This window comes from Vigna umbellata, chromosome 7 (genome assembly GCF_029865625.1).
Source record: "Vigna umbellata cultivar VRB3 chromosome 7, Vumbellata_1.0, whole genome shotgun sequence".
Taxonomy (NCBI): Eukaryota; Viridiplantae; Streptophyta; class Magnoliopsida; order Fabales; family Fabaceae; genus Vigna; species Vigna umbellata.
This window is the reverse complement of record NC_142171.1, coordinates 3864831-3884993: the sequence shown is the minus strand read 5'-3', so window position 1 is coordinate 3884993 and position 20163 is coordinate 3864831. Positions and strand designations below refer to the sequence as shown.

General features: G+C 37.1%; 3 protein-coding genes across 3 annotated transcripts; 1 reads left to right on the top strand and 2 right to left on the bottom strand.

The window, feature by feature from the left end:
- The first annotated feature begins 1197 nt into the window (after positions 1 to 1197).
- On the top strand, positions 1198 to 2885 carry LOC148194969 (uncharacterized). The gene is made up of 4 exons (XM_088094431.1): positions 1198 to 1239; positions 1903 to 2029; positions 2197 to 2238; positions 2677 to 2885. Exons 1-4 carry the CDS (start codon positions 1198 to 1200, stop codon positions 2883 to 2885), a joined length of 420 nt encoding a protein of 139 aa, XP_087950557.1.
- A 6007-nt stretch (positions 2886 to 8892) lies between these two features.
- LOC148194968 (uncharacterized) lies at positions 8893 to 10200 on the bottom strand. The gene has a single exon (XM_088094430.1). The coding sequence runs from the start codon at positions 10198 to 10200 to the stop codon at positions 8893 to 8895; it is 1308 nt and encodes a 435-aa protein (XP_087950556.1).
- Positions 10201 to 14870: 4670 nt separating this feature from the next.
- LOC124843553 (uncharacterized) lies at positions 14871 to 19344 on the bottom strand. Its single transcript, XM_047320325.2, has 10 exons — positions 19185 to 19344; positions 18218 to 18685; positions 17988 to 18071; positions 17774 to 17893; positions 17250 to 17382; positions 16983 to 17145; positions 16722 to 16850; positions 15794 to 15988; positions 15551 to 15673; positions 14871 to 15346 (listed from the first exon to the last, which is right to left on the bottom strand). The coding sequence occupies exons 2-10, from the start codon at positions 18507 to 18509 to the stop codon at positions 15233 to 15235; spliced, it is 1353 nt and encodes a 450-aa protein (XP_047176281.1). The 5' UTR covers positions 18510 to 18685; positions 19185 to 19344; the 3' UTR covers positions 14871 to 15232.
- Positions 19345 to 20163: the final 819 nt, after the last annotated feature.

Genomic DNA, 20163 nt, shown 5'->3' with positions numbered 1-20163 from the left:
AATCAACAGGAAAGAATTTACCCCAATCGCGAATCAAAACACACAAAGTAAAGAAACCCCAAAACGATCAAGAACACGAGATTCCCAGAAACAGAGATTCACTCCACTGCCGTCACACTGTCCACACTCATCTTGTCGTCAGTTCTGGACCAAGGGGCTTCCGCGATTCCCACCGCTACAAGAGCGTCCTCAAATCCGCTGTGGGCCGCCATTGCGGCGCACACTGCTACGAAGAGCGTCGCGCTTGGGTCACCGGAGCTCGCCTCTCGTTCCTGCGAAACCCAACCAGACCCAAAGAAAAGAGGAAAGTCTCCCTGATGTGGGACGAATCAGAACCAGTAAAAGAAGAAGAGAACTGCGCTAGAACTAAAGAAAAGAATGGGAAAACGGCGCCTCCTATTGCGAACGAAACAAAGCCAAACGATTTGGGGAAGAAGAGGTTCCCTACAGGTCCGAACCAGAACGAAAAAGGAATCATTTTTATGCCCGTGAACTCCCTAGAATGGGGAAGGAGAGAAACCCCACTGCTAACGCGACATAAAACCCAACTCAGGGGTCTATGCGTGAAGAAGAAGAAAATCCCAAATCAATTTGGGGAACTTTCGAAATTAGGGTTTAAAAAATACCTAGTACATAAGATGATTTAGAATTGGAAAATGATACTCGAACAACCAAATTTGACAACATTTGAACACGGCACACGTGTCAGCGTTTGAGCGGTCCACGTTTTAAAGGGAAAAAGCTGTTGCATTCTGAGAAAACCTGCTTCAACTGTGACGTGGCGAGGGACGGACACGGGCAGTTTAGGGTGTGCGTTTCAAATTTGAAATGATATTCGAACTTCGTAGAGAGAGAAGCGGCGCGAACATTGGGGACGAATGCTGTGACCTAGACAGAGAGACGAGAGAGTTGGAGAAAGGGTTCACGAGCGAGAGAGAGACCGAGTCCTTGCCGGAGTGCCGCCGTTCACTGTTGAAGGCCTTGTCGGAGAGATCGAACGCCTCCAGCCCGTTCCGTTTGACGGCGCCGCAGCTCCGACGTGGAGCGCTCGACGCGAACACGGCATCGTGTTTCCTCCGTTCCGGCCCAGCGACCTAGGGAGGCGTTGAAGGTGTCGCTTCGTCCCAGGTGGTTCCGTCCCTGTCCCGGAGTGCCGCCGGACGTTCGCCCGACCTTTCTTCTAAAGATATTGCCGTCATGAAGAGGCGGATTGCAAATGTTCTTGAACCTAGGGAAACGGTATGTATGTATTTTATCATTCTTAATTTTCTGATTTTTTATTTCTTTGTTCTACTGAAGTATCATTGTAAAATACAATATTTATTTTCCAATTCACTCCAGAGTAGTTGTAGATCATCCATTTGTTTAGGCAATCATTGGTTTTTTATGTGGCCAAGGAGTTGTGGAATTTCTTGCTAAGGGTAGTTCATATCCTTAAAAAATATTATCCAGTTAAAAATATTTTACTCTCAAATCTGAACGTGTAAGGAATGTGTAATTTTGACATTGTGCTTTTCAAATTGGAACAAATAAATACAGAAAATAAGAGAACCCGAATCTGCTGTTGACTCCATAGTTGCGTATGCAAATTTACTTTTAACTTGAGTTGAGTATGGCAACCCTAAACCGTTATCAGAGAAAGCCTGTTAATTACCATTTTTTCAAAATAAAGGATTAATGGTGTTCATAAAGATAAAAATATAAGAAACAATATTTAAAGTTATATTTGGCTTGTATCTAACTGCAATTATTAATTTTATATCATGTTCATTTACATGTTCTCTTTATATCTTGTAAATCTTTATACTTGACTAGGCTGGAATTATATATCATATATCTACTTCGTTTAGAGTTTTTTGAGGTTCATTAGTTGGGCAGTATTAACCGATATTCTTCCAATAGGTTTTGCAAGCCTTGAGAAGGCTAAAAGGTAACAGTGACAGAAAGGCAAAAATGTCTGCTGAGACTAAGGTTGTATTTGACCAGCTAACTGAGGATGCTATGAAGCTGATGGAGAATGGTGAATACAGTTGAGTTAATCCCTCCGGGCTTTGTAGATATTATGCATTGTGTAAACATGTAATCATTTAGATAGGCTGATGAGACTCCATGTCATGCGACTTGTTTTGATTCACTGTTTCTTTAGTTGCTATGCCTACAATATGCTTAACTTTGGCTCCTTGAACTTTTTCGCAGATGTTTATCATGAAAAGCGAGAGGTTTTTGATCGTGAAGCGGGTTAGTGTTATACACTATGCTTTATTCTACTTATATTATGTTTTGTTGTTTCATTATGTTTACATTGTTAACAACATGATGTAATATGCTCTTTGATTTTATAATTTATTTGATTTAACTACTTGGTTTTACTATTATAATACTGTTCAACTTATGTTGTTATTATGGTCATGATGCAAGATAGAACTTATTGTTCTATTATCAATATCATACATGGTGTTTGTTTATTCTTAGTGTTTGGAGAAACTATCTTTGGGCCTCCATATTAGTTAAGTGTTGGATTTTGGGGCAGGTTATTAATTGTCAATTTTTCCTTGGCTCTTCTTTCTTCTTTCTATGATGTTGTCGATATTTAGGTTTATGAGAAGGAGTGAAGGGTGCTTGTTTTGTGGTATTAACTGCTTAATGCTTATGCCTTCTACATTCTCCCCTTTTCAGAAGGATATGAGAAGTTAGCCCGTGCAAAAGAAGGCCCATCAAATCAACATTTGGCTAGTGGAGAAGCCTCTAGCACTGGTGAAGGTGATTATGATATGTTTGCTGACAAGGATGATAACAGTAAGTCATCTACAGATGAAAATAATACAGTTAGTCAATCTTCATCGGACGCCATATTGTGTGGAGGAATGAAGTGTTGCAACATTTAGGGTTGTTACAAAATGGATAGTACGAATGTCATTTATGGATTTCTTATCACTATTTGAAATTGTGATGATTAGGTTTGAATGTACATATTTTTTGTTACAAATCATCAAAGAAATGTTCAATAAATGACATAATCAATGGTTGAAGATCATTTGCATGTCCAATAAGTGTTAAAAAAAATTCATTAAAAAATCAATGTCATTTTGAAAGTTGAACTATCTCTGCAAAAACTTTGCTTGAACTCCCCACTTATTTGGTCTTTGCTACCAATGTTGTTTCTGTACAACGATTTTTACAAAGAATGGTTCCTTGGGCATGGAGTTTGATATAAAGGTGATAATCAATGTCTGAACATCACTTGTATGTCCAATAAGTCTTTAAAAAAAATTGGTTCACTTAAAATCAATGCTATTTTCACAGTTGATCCCTATGTGCAAAACCTTTGCCTGAACTCTCCACTTATTTGGCCTTTGCTCCCAATGTTTTTTCTGCACAATGAGTTTTACAGAGAATGGTTCCTTGGGCATGAAGTTTGATATAAATGTGATAATAAATGCCTGAATATCACTTGTATGTCCAATAAGTCTTAAAAAAATTGGTTCACTTAAAAATCAATGTCATTTTCACAGTTGACCTGTGTGTGCAAAATCTTTGCCTGAACTCCCCACTTATTTGGCCTTTGCTCCCAGTGTTGTTTCTTCATAATGAGTTTTACAAAGAGTAGTTCCTTGGACATAGATTTCAATATAAATATCATAATCATTGCCTAAACATCACTTGTATGTCCAATAACGATTAAAAAAATTTGCACTTAAAAATTAACGGTATTTTCTTTGTTGACCTGACTATGCAAAACCTTTGCCTTAAGTCCCCAGTTATTTAGCCATTGGTACCAATGCAATTTTGCATGAAGAGTTATGCAAAAAATGGTTCCTTGGGATGAACTTCGATATAAATATCATAATCTTTGCCTAATATTTCACATTATCATGCTTATATTTGTGATTCCATTCATCAACTTTGTTTGGATCATGTGCCCAATGGAGTCTGTTCTACCCAATATTCAACCGTTTGGAAGTTATAATATTATGTTTTCAGCCGATGATCCAAACACCCCTTATAAAGTTTGTGACAATTTTTTCTCTAATATTAATTTTATATTTTCAAGTATAGAAAGTTGAAGGTATAGAAATAATTCAAATCATCAATAACTCATTAAATGGATTTAGAATCTTAAACAAAAGATGAACATTGGGACACCTATTGCTGCACCAAATTCAATAAACTGGCCGTAAAAGGTTATCATATGACGCTACAAAGGCGTACATTAACATAATTACAATTTGCTTCTCAGGAGGACCACGAAAGTCATTATTGACTCGGTGTTCAAGAATCCATATAACAATTCCAATCACAAAAAATGAGACAGTCGTACCACACCACGTATCTGCTGTAAATGGTTTGAGGAACACCCAAGCACTTGATCCTGATTTGTCGATAGGACGAGCGTCCTCTGCGCGCTGGACGAGCCTCCTCTGCGCGCTGGACGAGCGTCCCCTCTGGGCGACAAGCGTCTGGACGAGCGTCCTCTGCCAGCTGGGCGAGCGATATCCGCTCTCTGGACGAGCGTCCTCTGCACGCTGGACGAGCCTCCTCTGAGCGCTGGACGAGCATCCCCTCTGGGCGACAAGCGTCTGGACGAGCGTCCTCTGCCAGCTGGGCGAGCGATCTCCGCTCTCTGGACGAGCGTCCACATGCTGGACGAGCCTCCTCTGCGCGCTGGACGAGCGTCCTCTGCGCTGCGCGCTGGACGAGCGTCCTGGCTTGCTGTTCGATTGGCGTTCGTTCTCTGGTCAACTAGCGTCCGCTCGCTGGGCGACGAGCGTCCGCGCAGACTTATTTCATCCTTCTAAGTCGCGCCCGGCGCCCCTTCTCTCGCGCCCGGGCGCGAGACTCTCTGTAAAATCGCACCCGGCGCCCTCTTTTTCGCGCCTGGGCGTGAAACTCTCGGAAGAACAACGTCCTCTTCTCGATGCCGACAGCCAAATGATGCGCTCCAAGTCTTTGATAGTATCCAATCCTTATTCTACTTCGAAATAAACAAACAAAAGCATAAAAAAACATTTAAACAGTCAAAATTATACTTATATCAACAATTATATACTTTTCATGACAATTAACACTAAAACTTACTCAAAAGCACAACAATTTAAGCAACAAAAACAAGTAAAATTTACACCTATCACTCCTCTCAGCCAAAGGTGTTAATTATACAACTAATCACCCTTCATGTTTTTATGCCACCAAAGATCTATAAATTGACGTACACATATCACATCTCTTGATATAGTTTCCAACAAAAAATATCACAAATCAAGATTAAATTTTAACAAACAACTAAAGACACATCCAAATCCACATCTATGTTTGGCACCACTTACTGTAAACAAAGGCTAATAAAAGATGTCAGCATAAAAATTGACAAACCACACGAAAAGATGATAAAGGAATGTGTTGTACCATTGTCCTGATGCTGCAGAGCAATAAAGCCCGATATTTGGATCATAATAATAGCCCAAACTGCTGCTATAATAGTACCTGGACCATCAAATATTGATGTCAGAACAAGCTTATAACAACTCTTTTTGGTAACAGAATTCATTAGAAGAAGAAGTGGGTACAAACCCTCAACTTTTGCCACCTCCTTAATACCATAATGATTTTTTTTTTGGTTTTGAAATTTACAACAAAGATAAATAATGTCATGTATATCAGACTATTTCCCAAAATTTACATGGAAGAGAAGAGCCATACCCAGAAGATTCATCATACACATAATCATTTTGCAATGCTCCACCTGAAAGAAAAGTAGAACAATGTTAAGTAAATACTAGATTGATTTCTTAGATTTGCCCGCTCTTTGGCAGCTTTGGCAGCTACTTGGGGATTCGTTAAGTCAACTTCACCCTCCTCGACATTTCCTTTGTCCACAACTTCATCTCCTAACTTCACTTTCTTGCCCTTTGGAAACCTAACCCTTTTTGCTCTGTATAAATTCAACAGAAAATCTCAAAATTCAGTTCCACAAGCCAATCATTACAGCCTCTAAAGTTAAAGCCCCAACAAGGGGACTCATACACACACAACATATTACCAATCCAACAAAATTACAGCAACAATGTAAGATTAACCAAAGAACATGTATACAAATCAGTAACACAACAAAATTCACTTGGGAGACGTATCGTACATAACCAAATCCATCCACAAACAACATCATCCATGTATTAAACATTCATTCCACTGAAAAAACAAAAAAAAAAAACCAACCTTGAGTGAAGACGACGTGTGGCGGTTGGAACAGAGACGATTGCCTAAGGTGTGGGTGGGACTGACAACCCGGAAAACCCCTCTATTTGGTCCACCGAACAGTCCACACTCCGGCGACACTCCGGCGATGCTCCAGCGGCACTCCGACGGCACTCCGGCAGCACTCCGGGACAGGGACGGAAGCAGCTGGGACGAAACGACACCTTCAACGCCTCCCTAAGTCGCTGGGCCGGAACGGACGGAACACGATGCCGTGTTCGCTTCGACTGGTCGACGTCGGACCTGCGGCGCCCCTGAAACGGAACGGGCTGGAGGCGTTCGATCTCTCCGACATGGCCTTCGATAGTGAACGGCGGCACTCCGGCAAGCACTCCGTCTCTCTCTCTCGCTCGTGAACCCTTTCTCCAACTCTCTCGTCTCTCTGTCTAGGTCACAGCATCCGTCCCAATGTTCGCGCGGCTTCTCTCTACGAAGTTCGAAAATGAATTTCAAATTTGAAACGCAACTTTTACTCTGCCCGTGCCCGTCCCTCGCCACGTCACAATTGAAGCAGGTTTTCTCAGATTTCAGCAGCTTTTTCCCTCAAAACGTAGACCGCTCACATGCTGACACGTAGGCTGTGTCGAAATGTTGTCAAATTAAGTTGTTCGAGTATCATTTTCCTTTAGAATTTTAATTAAAATGATCAAGAGTTAAAAAAAAAAACTTCTACGTACCATTATTTCTCTCAAGGAAAATAAATTCCTTCCAGAATTAAACACAAATCGTTAATGATATTAAAGCCTTAGATTTTTGTGCTTTCCATTTTATTTAAACCACTTATTATAATCTTACCATTAATTCCATGCAGATAACGCACAACCATTATTCAAATGGTCTTTTAGAATTTCATGATCACAAAGACTACCAAAATTCAAGAATCATTCAAATAACACATCAGCATTTAATTGTCGTTTAAGGCATTCAAAATTAAATTAATAATTATAACCATCAACAATTAAAGGAGGTGAATTTTCCATACTTCTAAGAAATTTTAAGAATATATTCACATTATCAAATAATAAGATAACAGTAAGTTTTTCGTACCTTTTTTACTTTTCACAGTAGCTTGTATATATGTAAGTGGTTTCGTAAATACCTTTCAGTTTAGAAACAAAATTTTGATCCTCCAAGATCGAGTTGTTGATGTCAGCCATAAGTCCTTAAGATGGTTAGATAAAATTGCTGACATAATCACGAACATAATTTTTGAGGATCTCAGAACTAGTAAGGATCTCTTAAAAAGAGAATAAAAATAAACTCAGAATATTTGTAGGAGAAGGGAGAAGAAGAAAAGAGAAAGAATGAAACTAAGAGAAGAGAAAATGAAAAAAGAATGATTTTGATGATATGTTTTGGAGTGAAAGAAATACTCTATTTATAAAGTTGGTGTACCAAAATCCAAAATATCTACCAAAATATCTTCTAGAAAAAAATGACATTTTAATAAATTAAAATGTTTGCAACCTAAATCTAAACGTTGGCAGCGTGGATTTTGGAATATCTCGAAAGTAAACGTTGAAAGCAAAGAGACTTGCGGTCAAGCTCAGACAAACCATCCACAAACCATCCACAATTTTAGGAAATAATTTTTTGCAATATTATATTAAAAAATAATAACATTAAGATGATAATATGCATATAAATTTGTGTCAAAAACTTGAAAAGACTTTTTTAAAAAGTGTTAATGAGTATTTTAATTGTGATTCTAAACACCCCAAACAAACATCTATATTGTAAGAGAGATCTTCTTTATTTATATCAAGTAATAAAAAGCTGAAATAGTATTCTAACTCGTCGTGACATATATAAATGTGTAGCTTTAATATTGAATCAAATGTTAATATATGATAAAACATATGTAATACAAGTCTTTCAAATGTGTTAGATGATATTTCAAGTTGTTTAATATGTTTGATGTATAGATCCATATAGTTATCATATGTTGAATTTTTTAATAAAAATGATTGCTGTAACTTATTAATTAAACTTATGCATTTTTTTTTATATGTCTAGTGTACACGAGAATATATAAATAGAAGTGAAATAACGTGTGAAAGGGAATATTTTTGCTTTTACTCTCATTATATAAATATTTTATACTTTATGTATGTTAAAATTATATTTTATAATATTATAAGATTTGTACTTTTTCTCTAGTATATTTATAATATAGTACATAGTTTAATTTTTAGAGTATTACAAAATCAAATACAAACTATTTTAGAAAAATATTTTCTATATTGATTTTAATAAATATAATATGTAATATCCCATAATATAACAATAAACCATATAATAGTAGTCACAAAAATAATAGGTTTAATAGCCAATAATTGAAGGGCTTTAAATAGCCATAACACTTATAATATTACGAGGAATAAATAAAATATCAACTATCTTAAAAATAAAATCTGTTTAATCTATCATAAAATAATATTGTACCTAGATAAACCGAAAATCATAACTACGTATCCCTACTTTATCTCTATCAAATCAAACTAAATATTACTATACCCAAAAACTAATAAAATAAGATTTGAACAAAATTATTAATAAAACCCTAAAATTTAAGTTTATCCCAACAAACTCCCCCATAAACTTAAATTCTTCCTTCCTTCGTTTGACTTTCCATGTGCATCATCCTACTCCGGGTTTGCATCTTCTCTCCAAGATTTTCAGCTCCAATTCATACAACCGGTTCTTCTTTGCTTTTACCTGGATTGTTAGACGACCGTGCTTATCCTTTAAATACAATACCTGATTTTTCATAAAAACTGAATTACCTTTTTCAATTATCTGACCCATGCTTAAAATATTGCTCTTCAGCTCCAAAACATAGTAAACATCCCTAATCTCTCCAACTCGTCCATTCTTTTGCATATGTCGAATTGTTCCACGCCCTTTCATGACCACCTTGGAGTCATCTCCGAAAGACATAAATTTGGCCTCCACCTTGGTGAGTTTATAAAAAAAGTTCTTGTTTCCACACATATGATTGCTTGCCCCAGTATCTAGATACCATACCGAGTTGGTAGAAATCTCATCAGCCTTCATCTCTTCTTCATCTTCTTCTTCCTTATTTTTATTTGGTTCATGAGTGCTATATGCTTTCATTTCCTTTTCAAGAGCCGCCTTCTTTAGCTCCTCAAGCTCAACCCTCTGTTCATCTAGAAGTCTTCCTATCCACTGAATCTCTTCATCTTTTTGTTTGAGTTCTTTCTCCAGATTTTCCTTCTCCACAATTGTTGCATCCTTTACCAAGATCACTTCATCCATTTTTGGGATTGGGCTCTCCATGTCCATTGCATCCGAGCTCTTTGCCATCAACAGGATTCCACACTCTTCTTCAACAACTTCAGTAACGAGATTCGTCTCCCCCTTTGTCTCGGTCTTGTAATACTTTGCAATGTGACCAACCTTGCCACAATTGTAGCACTTGCTTGATCTACACTCATTTGCATAGTGGCCATATTTGCCACACTTAAAACATTCAACTCCTGACCGATCTCCTCGACCTTTCCCTTGTCCTCGGTCATGCCAATTCTGTTGACCGGTTTGCTCTTCACTATCATTCTCAAAATTACCTCGGCCACATCCAGCTCGTCCTCCTCCTCTCCATCTACCGCCAGGACCTCGACTCTGAGTAATCCGAGATTTATTCGAGTCAAACTGTATCTGTAGTGCTTGATCGTCGGGTTCCCTCTTTTTCTTTTTCTTCCTCAATTCGTGGGCTTTTAATGACCCAGCTAACTCCTCCACAGTGAGAGTTGACAAATCCTTTGTCTCTTCAATAGTGACCACGATACTTTCAAAATCATTCGTCAAATTTCTCAAGATCTTTTCCGCAACCCGGTTAGGAGGAACCTCTTCTCCGTTCATTCCGAGTTGATTGGCCATCTTCTGCACTTGAGTTATAAACTCGACAACTCCCTCATTTTCATCCATCTCCATATGTTCAAACTCTCTTCTAAGAGCTTGTACTTGAACCTGCTTCACGCGAGTATCTCCTTTGTATGCCACCTTCAAAATTTCCCATGCTTCTTTTCCTGACTTTGCAGTAGTTATTTTCTCGATCCAGATTCATCCATTGCATTATATAGAAAGTACAAAGCCGATCTGTCTTTCACTCGTGTCTTTTTCAATGCAGCAATCTGGTTCTCTGTCTAATGCTCATCATCTGTGGGTTCATTGTACCCGTCCTCCACTATGTCCCATACATCTTGGGATCCAAGAAGAACCTTCATCTACAAAGACCAATTGTCGTAATTGGTATTTTCTGACAATTGTGGCACACTCATCCCATTGAATACCTTTGTCATCTCTCTCACAAAAAATCAAGCACTCACTTTTTCTCTCACGGTGTTTGACTCTCTTCTCTCTCTCTTTTTCTCTCTCTCAGTACTCAGAGCATAAAGCTCTGATACCACTGATGGGTAAATCTCACAATATACGCACTCTGATATTTTCCTAAAATTGAGTCTTGTTATTCATTATAATTGAAGGGCTTTAAATAGTCATAACACTTACAATATTACGAGGAATAAAAATAAAATATCAACTATCTTAAAAATAAAATCTGCTTAATCTATCATAAAATTATTATACCTAGATAAACCGAAAATCATAACTACATATCCCTATTTTATCTCTATCAAATCAAACTAAATATTACTATACACAAAAAACTAATAAAATAAGATTTAAACAAAATTATTAATAAAACCCTAAAATTGAAGTTTATCCAAACAAGAGCATTCCCAACTAACCACAACCACGAGTAGCCCTTTCCAACCGTCGTATCTTAACGAAACTTGCTTACCTGAATACCCTCTGCGAGGAAGACTTTCGGTATAGGGATCATTATACTCGTCCGAGCCGGTCATCAAGACAAACCATCGGCTCTGATACCACTGTTGGATCTATCGAGGAGGAGGTTTCCTATGGGCTACACAAACACCAATAACATCTAAGCCAACTATATAAAGGGATCGACACCACTCTTTACCCAAAATCTTAAGGCAATGGGTTAATGGGTCTTTCATCTTTATATATTGCTCTACTTTCTCAATTCTATCCAATGTGGGACTTGGACTCACACTTGGATACCCAACACGTTAATGGATTGATGATCTGGCACAATGCAATGGTGACGTGTCGTTTTTAAAATGTAAGCATGGTGACGTGTTACGAAGTTAGAGTTGAGCTGGATATTAAAGATTGGGTATTTGAAATTGGGGAAAAATTGATTTTAGGGCATTTCCATTTATGCGAGATTAGGGCGTAGTTCTTCACCTACATTGCATAGAGTTGTTCACCTCCACTGCGAACACAGTACAATTGCTCTTCTTGTTTATCTTCTTTTCGTTTCTGTTGTTGTTGTTTTGGGTTTCGATTTGAGTGTTTTCTATTGGCAGTAGTGTGGGGGTTCATGGTTGGCAAAGAGGTGTTCCCTCTTTCGGAGTTGCTTGAGAAAGTGTTTAATGACCCGAGACGAAACAACGAACACGCCACCACTGATTGTGCCTCTGCCATCGCGAGAGTGAGGACCACCGTGACGTAGCGTTGTCGTGGCACAACGTGACTCCTGTTGCCTCGAGCAACCCAACAAGTGCGAAGCACCAGATCTCGCAGACGCATCTAAGTTATTGTCATTCACGAGCTGCGTTGGCAACGAAAGACGTTGCCAATCGAAGAAGGAGTCACGTCTTCACTAGAGGAAACTATCGCAACTCTGACAACCATTGTTGCACGAGAACCCCATCGCAAACGAAACAGGCCAGCTTGAAAACCCAAACCACCGCGACCTAGTTCTCCTCTGTGACAAAAAAACGCGAATGAAGAAGAAGAAAACCATCGAACCAGAAATCAGAATGCAAAGGCCATAAGCGTGGTGAAGAACACCGAAGGAGATGAAGTGAGTTTCGCAAAATAGAGGTGCAACGCACTAAAAGGCCAATAATCATTCCCAATTTTAGGGTTTCAAATTGGGAATTTTCCCTTTCTGATTTTAATTAGGATTCTTAATTTAAGGTTTTCTGAATAATTAAAATTGCATAAACAAAAATGGATTCTTAATAAAAAAGAAGTTCGGATTTCCTTAATTAAAATCACTAAAAGAGCATTTATGAAATTGATTATATAAGCAATTCATAAAAGCTAATCAACGGTGTCAGAAAAAAGGGTAACATTTATTAGGATTAAAAAAACCCTACAATTCATAACGTTAATATCCCACAAATCAAAATGTCCTAAATAAAAAACGACACATCACCACTGCATTGTGCCAGATCATCACTTCATTAAGGCCGTTTGGTTATATTTAACGGAAGGGACTAATTTGAATCAAAATTTTGAAAGTGAGGACCTATTTCAAACACTTTTAAAACGAGGGACTAAATTGAGATTTGTTAACGAAACTGGAGACAAAATGTACTATTAAACCGAAATAATAAAAATAGAACAATTAAAGATTATGAGATAAAGTATAAACTTTGTAGTCATCCCAAATATAGGAGAGTATTCTACCACTATACACCAAAATAACAATCTAACTAAACTAATCTAAACAACAAAGTCATCGCCCTCCAAAGCCTACTCTAGAGGCACCTCATCTCCCTCTGCTCACATCCATTAGATGATCATTGCAAAAGAAAAACACCACACATACAAAGTACAACACAAGCAGAAGGGTAAGCTAGATATACAAGAAAACATACCCTATAATAGCATATAACATACAACAAATAATTCAAAATAAGTAACTAAACCAAACATCCTAGCATGTTATATTCTAGACTTGACTCGTCCGGACTTAGAATGATTGCCGAGCTATGGCGGGTCATGCACTCGTGGTGGCCTCTACTACTTTGCAAAGCCATTGCCAATGGGTTTCACCCTACGACCCTCACGAGGTTAGTCTGTTCCGGACCTTGAGGAATATTGGAAGCCCCCAAGACTAAGACCTCCTGCTACTCCTCACAACATGGTTCAATCCTCTCTACTTGAGAATGAAAGACCATTGGAGTTTCAGGATAACCCCCAAGACCGAGCTCATGCATTCATTCTAAACAACCTGGAATCTCACCAAGAGATTCTACACTGAAACTTACATTCACCCCTTTGAATCACATACTTTTATTTGTAATTGAACTCATAATAATTCTCAATTATATACAGACATACACCTTCAAACATAATTCACAATACATGCCACAAGTAATTTAATCAAACTTAATACAAAGTAATAAAGAGCAAATGTTTCAAACCTTTCACTCTACGCACCCAAGTCGCAAGGCGAATTCAGGAGTTTCTTGCACAGCGACTTGTCTCGCTATGCGAATTAACTCGCAGAGGTACCAGACCTCAACCTCTCACATAGTGCCCCCAGGTCGCTATGCGAAAGCCCAAACACAGACCAACCTTCCTAAACCACTCGCTATGCGCCCCTTCTCGCTATTCGAATAAAGTTAGGAATAACTCCAGACCCCAACCAGGCGCATAGCGCTCTGATTTGCCATGCGAATCACTAGACAGAGAGCAACCCTTATCAACCATTCGCACAGTGTCCAAACTCGCTGTGCGAATGTTCAGACAGAGAGCAAAGCTCTCAAGCCATTCGGATAACGCACCAATTCGTTGTGCGAATGCCCTTGGCAGAGAGCATCTCGCCATAGCGACTCGCTATGCGAAACTACTCAGTTCAATTCCAGAAATCACATTACATAGAACACAATATCACTCAATTACCTAAATTTAGTTCAATCACTATTATATCACAAACTTCATCACACATACATACCAGAATACTAATCAAAACATAAATCTAGCTTCCCTTACCTTGAATAATGGACAGTTCTACCGAAACACCGATCACTTGCTTGCACCGCAAGGAATTTCTAGAAACACCTACAAATCACCAATTTGTGATATAGAACGACTCTTAGAACCTAAATTAAGTTGAGAATTGAAGAAGAAAGTTACTAGACACATGCAACAACACACTTTGCATGATCAAGACTCAAGAACATGCGGAGAAAGAGGAAAAACAACTTACCAACTAGAATCAAGAGATTGATCAGTCAGTTGTGTAGCCCTCTACGCCGTGAACGTCTGGGCACCTCCTGATCGTCAATCAGACAACTCAGTTGAGAGAAAATCTAGAGAGAAGGCAGGAAAACGATAGGAAATAGTGTTTTAAAGAGACGAAGTGTTTTAAATAATGAACCGAACTTTAAAAAGTTCTATTTATATTATAAGATTATTTTTAAAGTAAAATGCTCATTTCAATATTTTAATACACCTATCTACTCTATTACTCTATTTTTTAGGTTCTTACATAATACTTTTACATCGCTTATGTAAAAAGATCACAACTGTGAGATTAATTTATTTGTAAATTAAAAATAAAATTCAAGAAACTAAATAAGAAAATTTATAAATTAAAATATAAACAAAATTCAACTTACGAAAAACATCTCATTTATTTATATTTATTTTCCCGAAGTGTTTCTAGATATACTTATCGAGACATTCTCTTAGTCAGACATTTCCATAGATATGGCAAAGTCGTTAATTTTTCCCCCAGTCTACATCTACGATGTGATCATGCTAAAGGGTAAACAAAACAATTTCGATAAATCACAACTGATAAAAAATTAATGCTTTCTACTCAGCATCTCCTCCTCTTGCAACCTCAGGGAGCCTCATTTTGAGCATCGACATAAACATTCCTTAGAATCTATGATCTATGGGATATCAAAGGTGCAAAAAAGACATAGATTCAGGACTTTAATACACTAAAAGAAAACAAAAATCTTGCATATGTGAGAGAAAGCACAGATTCTCTTCTTTTGCCTCCATTGTTAAAGTAGACTCAGCACCCAATTCCTACAAAACAGCCCTCAATCTTGTCTTTTCTTTCCCGCCTTTGATGATCATGTGGGTCTTATCCCAAATTGCCACCTGATGTTTACATGAATTAATTATCATCATGAGCAACAATAGTAGGAATTTGACCATGGTTAACAAAATCAATTTTATTCAGCCGTAAGCAGCATAAGACTTGCTCTGGCAGTTCCTCCGGCTTCTGAGCCTGTCAAAGAAGCATAGAAGAAAAAGGGTATTATTAGAAATCATGACTTCGGAATGGCTTCCACCTGAACTTTCAATCATTTGGTGGTTCATATCAACTAAAAAAGAATGATAACAATTGCATTGATAGGATACAACCGATGAAACAAAGAATTGAATCTTTCATCCGTCTAAAAGAGAGTGAGTAGTTAAGCCCATATTTTACCTGGATAGTTAAGCCTAAATTAAGTACAACATTTTTTGTACGGTCTCGAAGTGAATCAAGTGCTTTCCTTGATATATAGCTAAAGCGATGTATATCCAAGTCAATCTCAAAGTAGTTAGGTCCCTGCAATGACGAATTGAAGACACATAATTTAACAGCTGATACACAAGGATATAAATTCATTTAAGATGATAAATAAATTTAAAGACGAAAATTTTAAGCCAGGTGATCCATTTGTGTAACCTTAAAGAAACTGTGTTGAGGGCGTGAAAGTACTGGCTTTCCATTGTAGGCATGTATAAGCTTTTTCTCTGCAGAATTTAGCTCAAGGTCCTCTGGATTAACTACCCCAGCCAAAATTTTTAGCCTTTCACTAAAGGGAACCAAGTTTTCCTTTGCAAAGCCTTTCACTTTTTCCATCTCACCATCTATTAGTCTCTGTGAAACCAATACTGTTAATAAACTGAAAAAAGTAAAGTTCTATGTAGCCATTCTATACTAGTACTAGAAAAGAATGAGCGTGTTACATTAAGGACCAAGTTCAAATGTTAAACCAAGAATTTATAGAACGTTGGTATCTGGGTTATACATGAGGGTCATCAAGCATTAGAAACAAAGTCTAATACTTTATTCTAAATCAAGGATAATTTGATGGGGGACTGTAGAATTAATTCAAAGGAGATTAGACCGGTCGGTAGGATTAACCCATAAATATATTGAACGGCCTTATTCCAACAACCTACCAAACAGCCAAGACATTAACCAAACCACTTTAGTTCTTCGTATCAAATCAACTTTACATGTTTTTGAAAGAGGAGCAGCTAGTTGCAAATAACAAACCAACGGTATATAAATAGATTATATAAGAATTACCTATAAGCCTTAATGAAAAGAGAGTGTGAGAAAAAAGAATCAGAGTGAAACATTTACATATGGTTTATCTTGAGAGCTATCCTGCAAGATCGGTGCTCCTTAATTTCTTGGTAGGGAAAGAACTATTTAATATGATATAATCCAATGAAATGTTGAAATTCTATAGTCCAGGAAGCAAATTAAGAAAGCTGTGAACGATTAAAGACTGTATTTACTTGCAAATTCCTTTTAGAGGAAAATTACTGTAAGCATACAGATTTGGGATTCAAAAGATGCAATTATTAATGAGAAGAAATACCTTGATGCTATCCTGAAAGTGTAGAGAAGTATCCGTATGAAAATTCTCAGACAATTTAAAATATAATACAAGGCTCAAGCCTTCGCCATCAGCATCACCAAGGAACACTCTAGCAGGATACGTTGGCAACTGGGACAAAAAAAGGAACATAATTGAGCTACGTAGCATTCTTGTACGTTGTTCAAACAGAAATACAATGTGTCAATATCGAGAAAACCTAGTTAAGGTGAAGTTATCAGTTGATTGAGTTAGAGAGTGAACCTGTATGTTAACAATTAGAAGGGAAGGTACGTTCTCATGTTCTTTTAGAGGCGGAAGTTCAAGATGCTTAGCAATGTGATCTATCTTCCGGGGACAGGCAAATAAATCAACACCTATTGGTTCATAAGGGCTAAAATCTGGAGCAGGACACTTCTGCTTATCTCTGTATATTCAGATGAACCAAAAGGAAATCAAATGATTAATGGATATAGATTGCATAACATGAAAAAAATAAAAAAAATTGACCGATACAATTTGCTGACATGCCTGAAAAAATTCTCTCCACGGAGGCTGAAAACTGAAGGTGAAACTACGGACCAGGAACCAGGGCATGGCTTCTCTTCAGTTGTATGTAGAATCTGAAGCCCAGCTCTTGGACGATACAATCTCTCGGATGCACCTGCCCATTTACTCATTTATTGTTATTATAGTAAGTCCTCTAGGTCTAAATACGTACACACCTTATATCATCATCTTTTTTTAATATTTAGTGCTTTGACCAGACCAAATAATTAGCTAAGAGCAAACAATTATTCAGTTGAACTAAAATACAGATTACGTTGTCACGGTTGAACGAGGAAAGCTCCAAAGCTTTAAGACAAAATAATTATATGTTTTAAGATTTTTCAAGCAATAAATATCTGAATAGTGAAATATTCCCGACAAACACCAAAATTTTCAACAGAAACTAAGGAAAAATCTTAATTCATATTGTACTTATATGATTCTTTTTTCTCACTTTCATCAAAGGATTTCTTCTTATTCACAGAAAGCATTCTTATTGTTACTACCTTTAATGCAGCTTTCATTCAACCCGTCATATCTACTTCCTGAATCTACAACGTATGATTCATTTTCATGCTGAGTGTTCGGGGCACTTCCCAAAGCATTACTAACAAAGGGAAAACAATCTGTTGGCCACAAAGCAAGAAACAGAGAAATTTGATGAGCATAACAATGTAACAATGATAAATTAGTGACAAAATCATGATATAAATGCATCACCTCCAAGTACACTAATGAAATCATCATCCGAATCAGACTCTATAATGCTAACTGAATCAAACCAGGCATCCTCACTGCTTTTTCCTGCAAAAAATAATTGCTCATCATTCCTATCAAAGTGATCTATGTCCAAAAGCAAAATAGAATCATAAATCGCACCAAACAAATGGATACAGTTACTACTATACTACAAGTCTCATATCTCTTAACTGGGTTCATTCAAAACATACCATTTAGATGTTTTTTGCTATGACTGTGATAAAATTTTTTGTTAGAAACATCAGATTTCCGGTAAGTGGCTGGAGCACCGTCCTCAGAGTCCATAGAGTCAGAAAAAGGAAAGTCTCCCACACGGCTTCCAGCATTGCTAGATCTTCTCACAGGCAAGGCAGCGGGTGAAGTGGAAACACTTCCCTTGCGTTTTCTAAAATGCTTTTTTTCTCTTTTGTGGATACTGTTCCTCTTCCTGTTTGGATTGGAGGCACAGCCTCCAATGACTCTTTGTACAAATCCTCCAATCATTGTTGTCTACTTAAAAAGAATTCAGGCCCAGTGATAGATCAAAGAATTTACTGGATGGACGATGGACAAATAGATCGTTTCTCACCCTAATCTGCTAGATATAATGCACCTACTTCTATATTTAACATGAACCTCGATCCCTGGTAAAACAGTGATCACCTTCTTTTTGATAAAACCTGAAGAATGAATATAGAATTAATAACTTCCTGAAGGAGACAAAACAAAAATCTAGTCAGTGTCAACAATTAGACCAAACTTTATTTATCAAGTTCTTTTCAAAACAGGTATTTTAACATTTGGTGACTCTTTTCTTGTCTATTTTCTTCAATTGATTTAAAAAGTAGTGGTATATAGAATATATACTTTTGAAATATGCAGTGGAAAGACACCGTGCAAAATGGATCCACTGCATGAATACAAAAGCCTAGAAAACATGCTTCAAAACATTGAAAGGAAAATATAAAAGGCGCTTTAAGAGGTAGTGATGCGAAAAATGTAATATAGGGCGAAAATGATGTAAAGATTGCACTGGGAAGGCATGCATTCGATGAGATAAAAGGCATGCATGCATGAAGGAATTGAGTAAGATGGCATAAGAGAAAGACAGAGAATAAGGAAGAAGGATATTGCATAAGAGATGAAAAAAATGTGAGATAGAGAGATAAAAAGAAGAACCTGAGAGAGAGAAAGTTAAAAAAGCAGGAAAGAGGAATCGCAGTTCCTGGGAGGAACTTGGATTCCTCGGCAGTTCTTCCTTCTCCTGTCTCAGAAGAAATCAACCAATACACAAAAGCAAAACAAAGAGATGTCCCAAATAAAGAGACAAATAAAATTTCAGAACTCGTACCCACATGGCTCCTTTGTTTTCGGATCCTCGAATGTTTGTAGTCTTTAATCCTCTCCTCTCGAATATCTAAATTTCATCTAAATTAAATAAATAAAATTTAAAAAAGAAAAGAAAAGAAAAACTTCACTGGGAGAAAGTAGAGTTTTTGGATCAAAGCTCTGCCTCTAAGTCTTTATTATCTCGTATACATAGATACAGAGAGAATAGAAACATTAATTTTTATGTATAATTTCTTATATACTAATTTAATAAATTTCAATTACCTGTCAAGAAAGTTATAACCCTGCAAGTAAAAAAATAACAACGATTTATTAAATTATTTATATTTCATATATTAAGTGACATGTGACAGAATTGTGTGATAAAATTTATTTCATCGATTATTATTAAAACTGATAAAGCCTGCACTAGTACAAAATAGACTTTTTATAGCGTGTGTTTATACCTGTTCAATTTTATGAGGTGTAGAAAATGATACAATGGCAAAATGGTAAATAAAAAGAACTTTTTTATACCATTTACTTTAAAAATAGGTATAAAAAATAACATAGTGGCAATATCGTAATAAATAATAAATAATTCTACACCGGTTAAATTCAGAAACAGTGTAGAAAATAAATTTTATACCTATTTTACTTAAAACCGGTGTGAAATATTAAATGTTCTACCCACTCCTATTCCCATTCCCGCTTCACTCTGCGCGCATCTTCTTTTCTTCTCTTAGTTCTCTACATTTCTTCATCTTTCCTTCACATCTTCTCCTAGTTTTCTCTGGCACGCGCGCGATTCTCCTCCACAAGCTCCTTT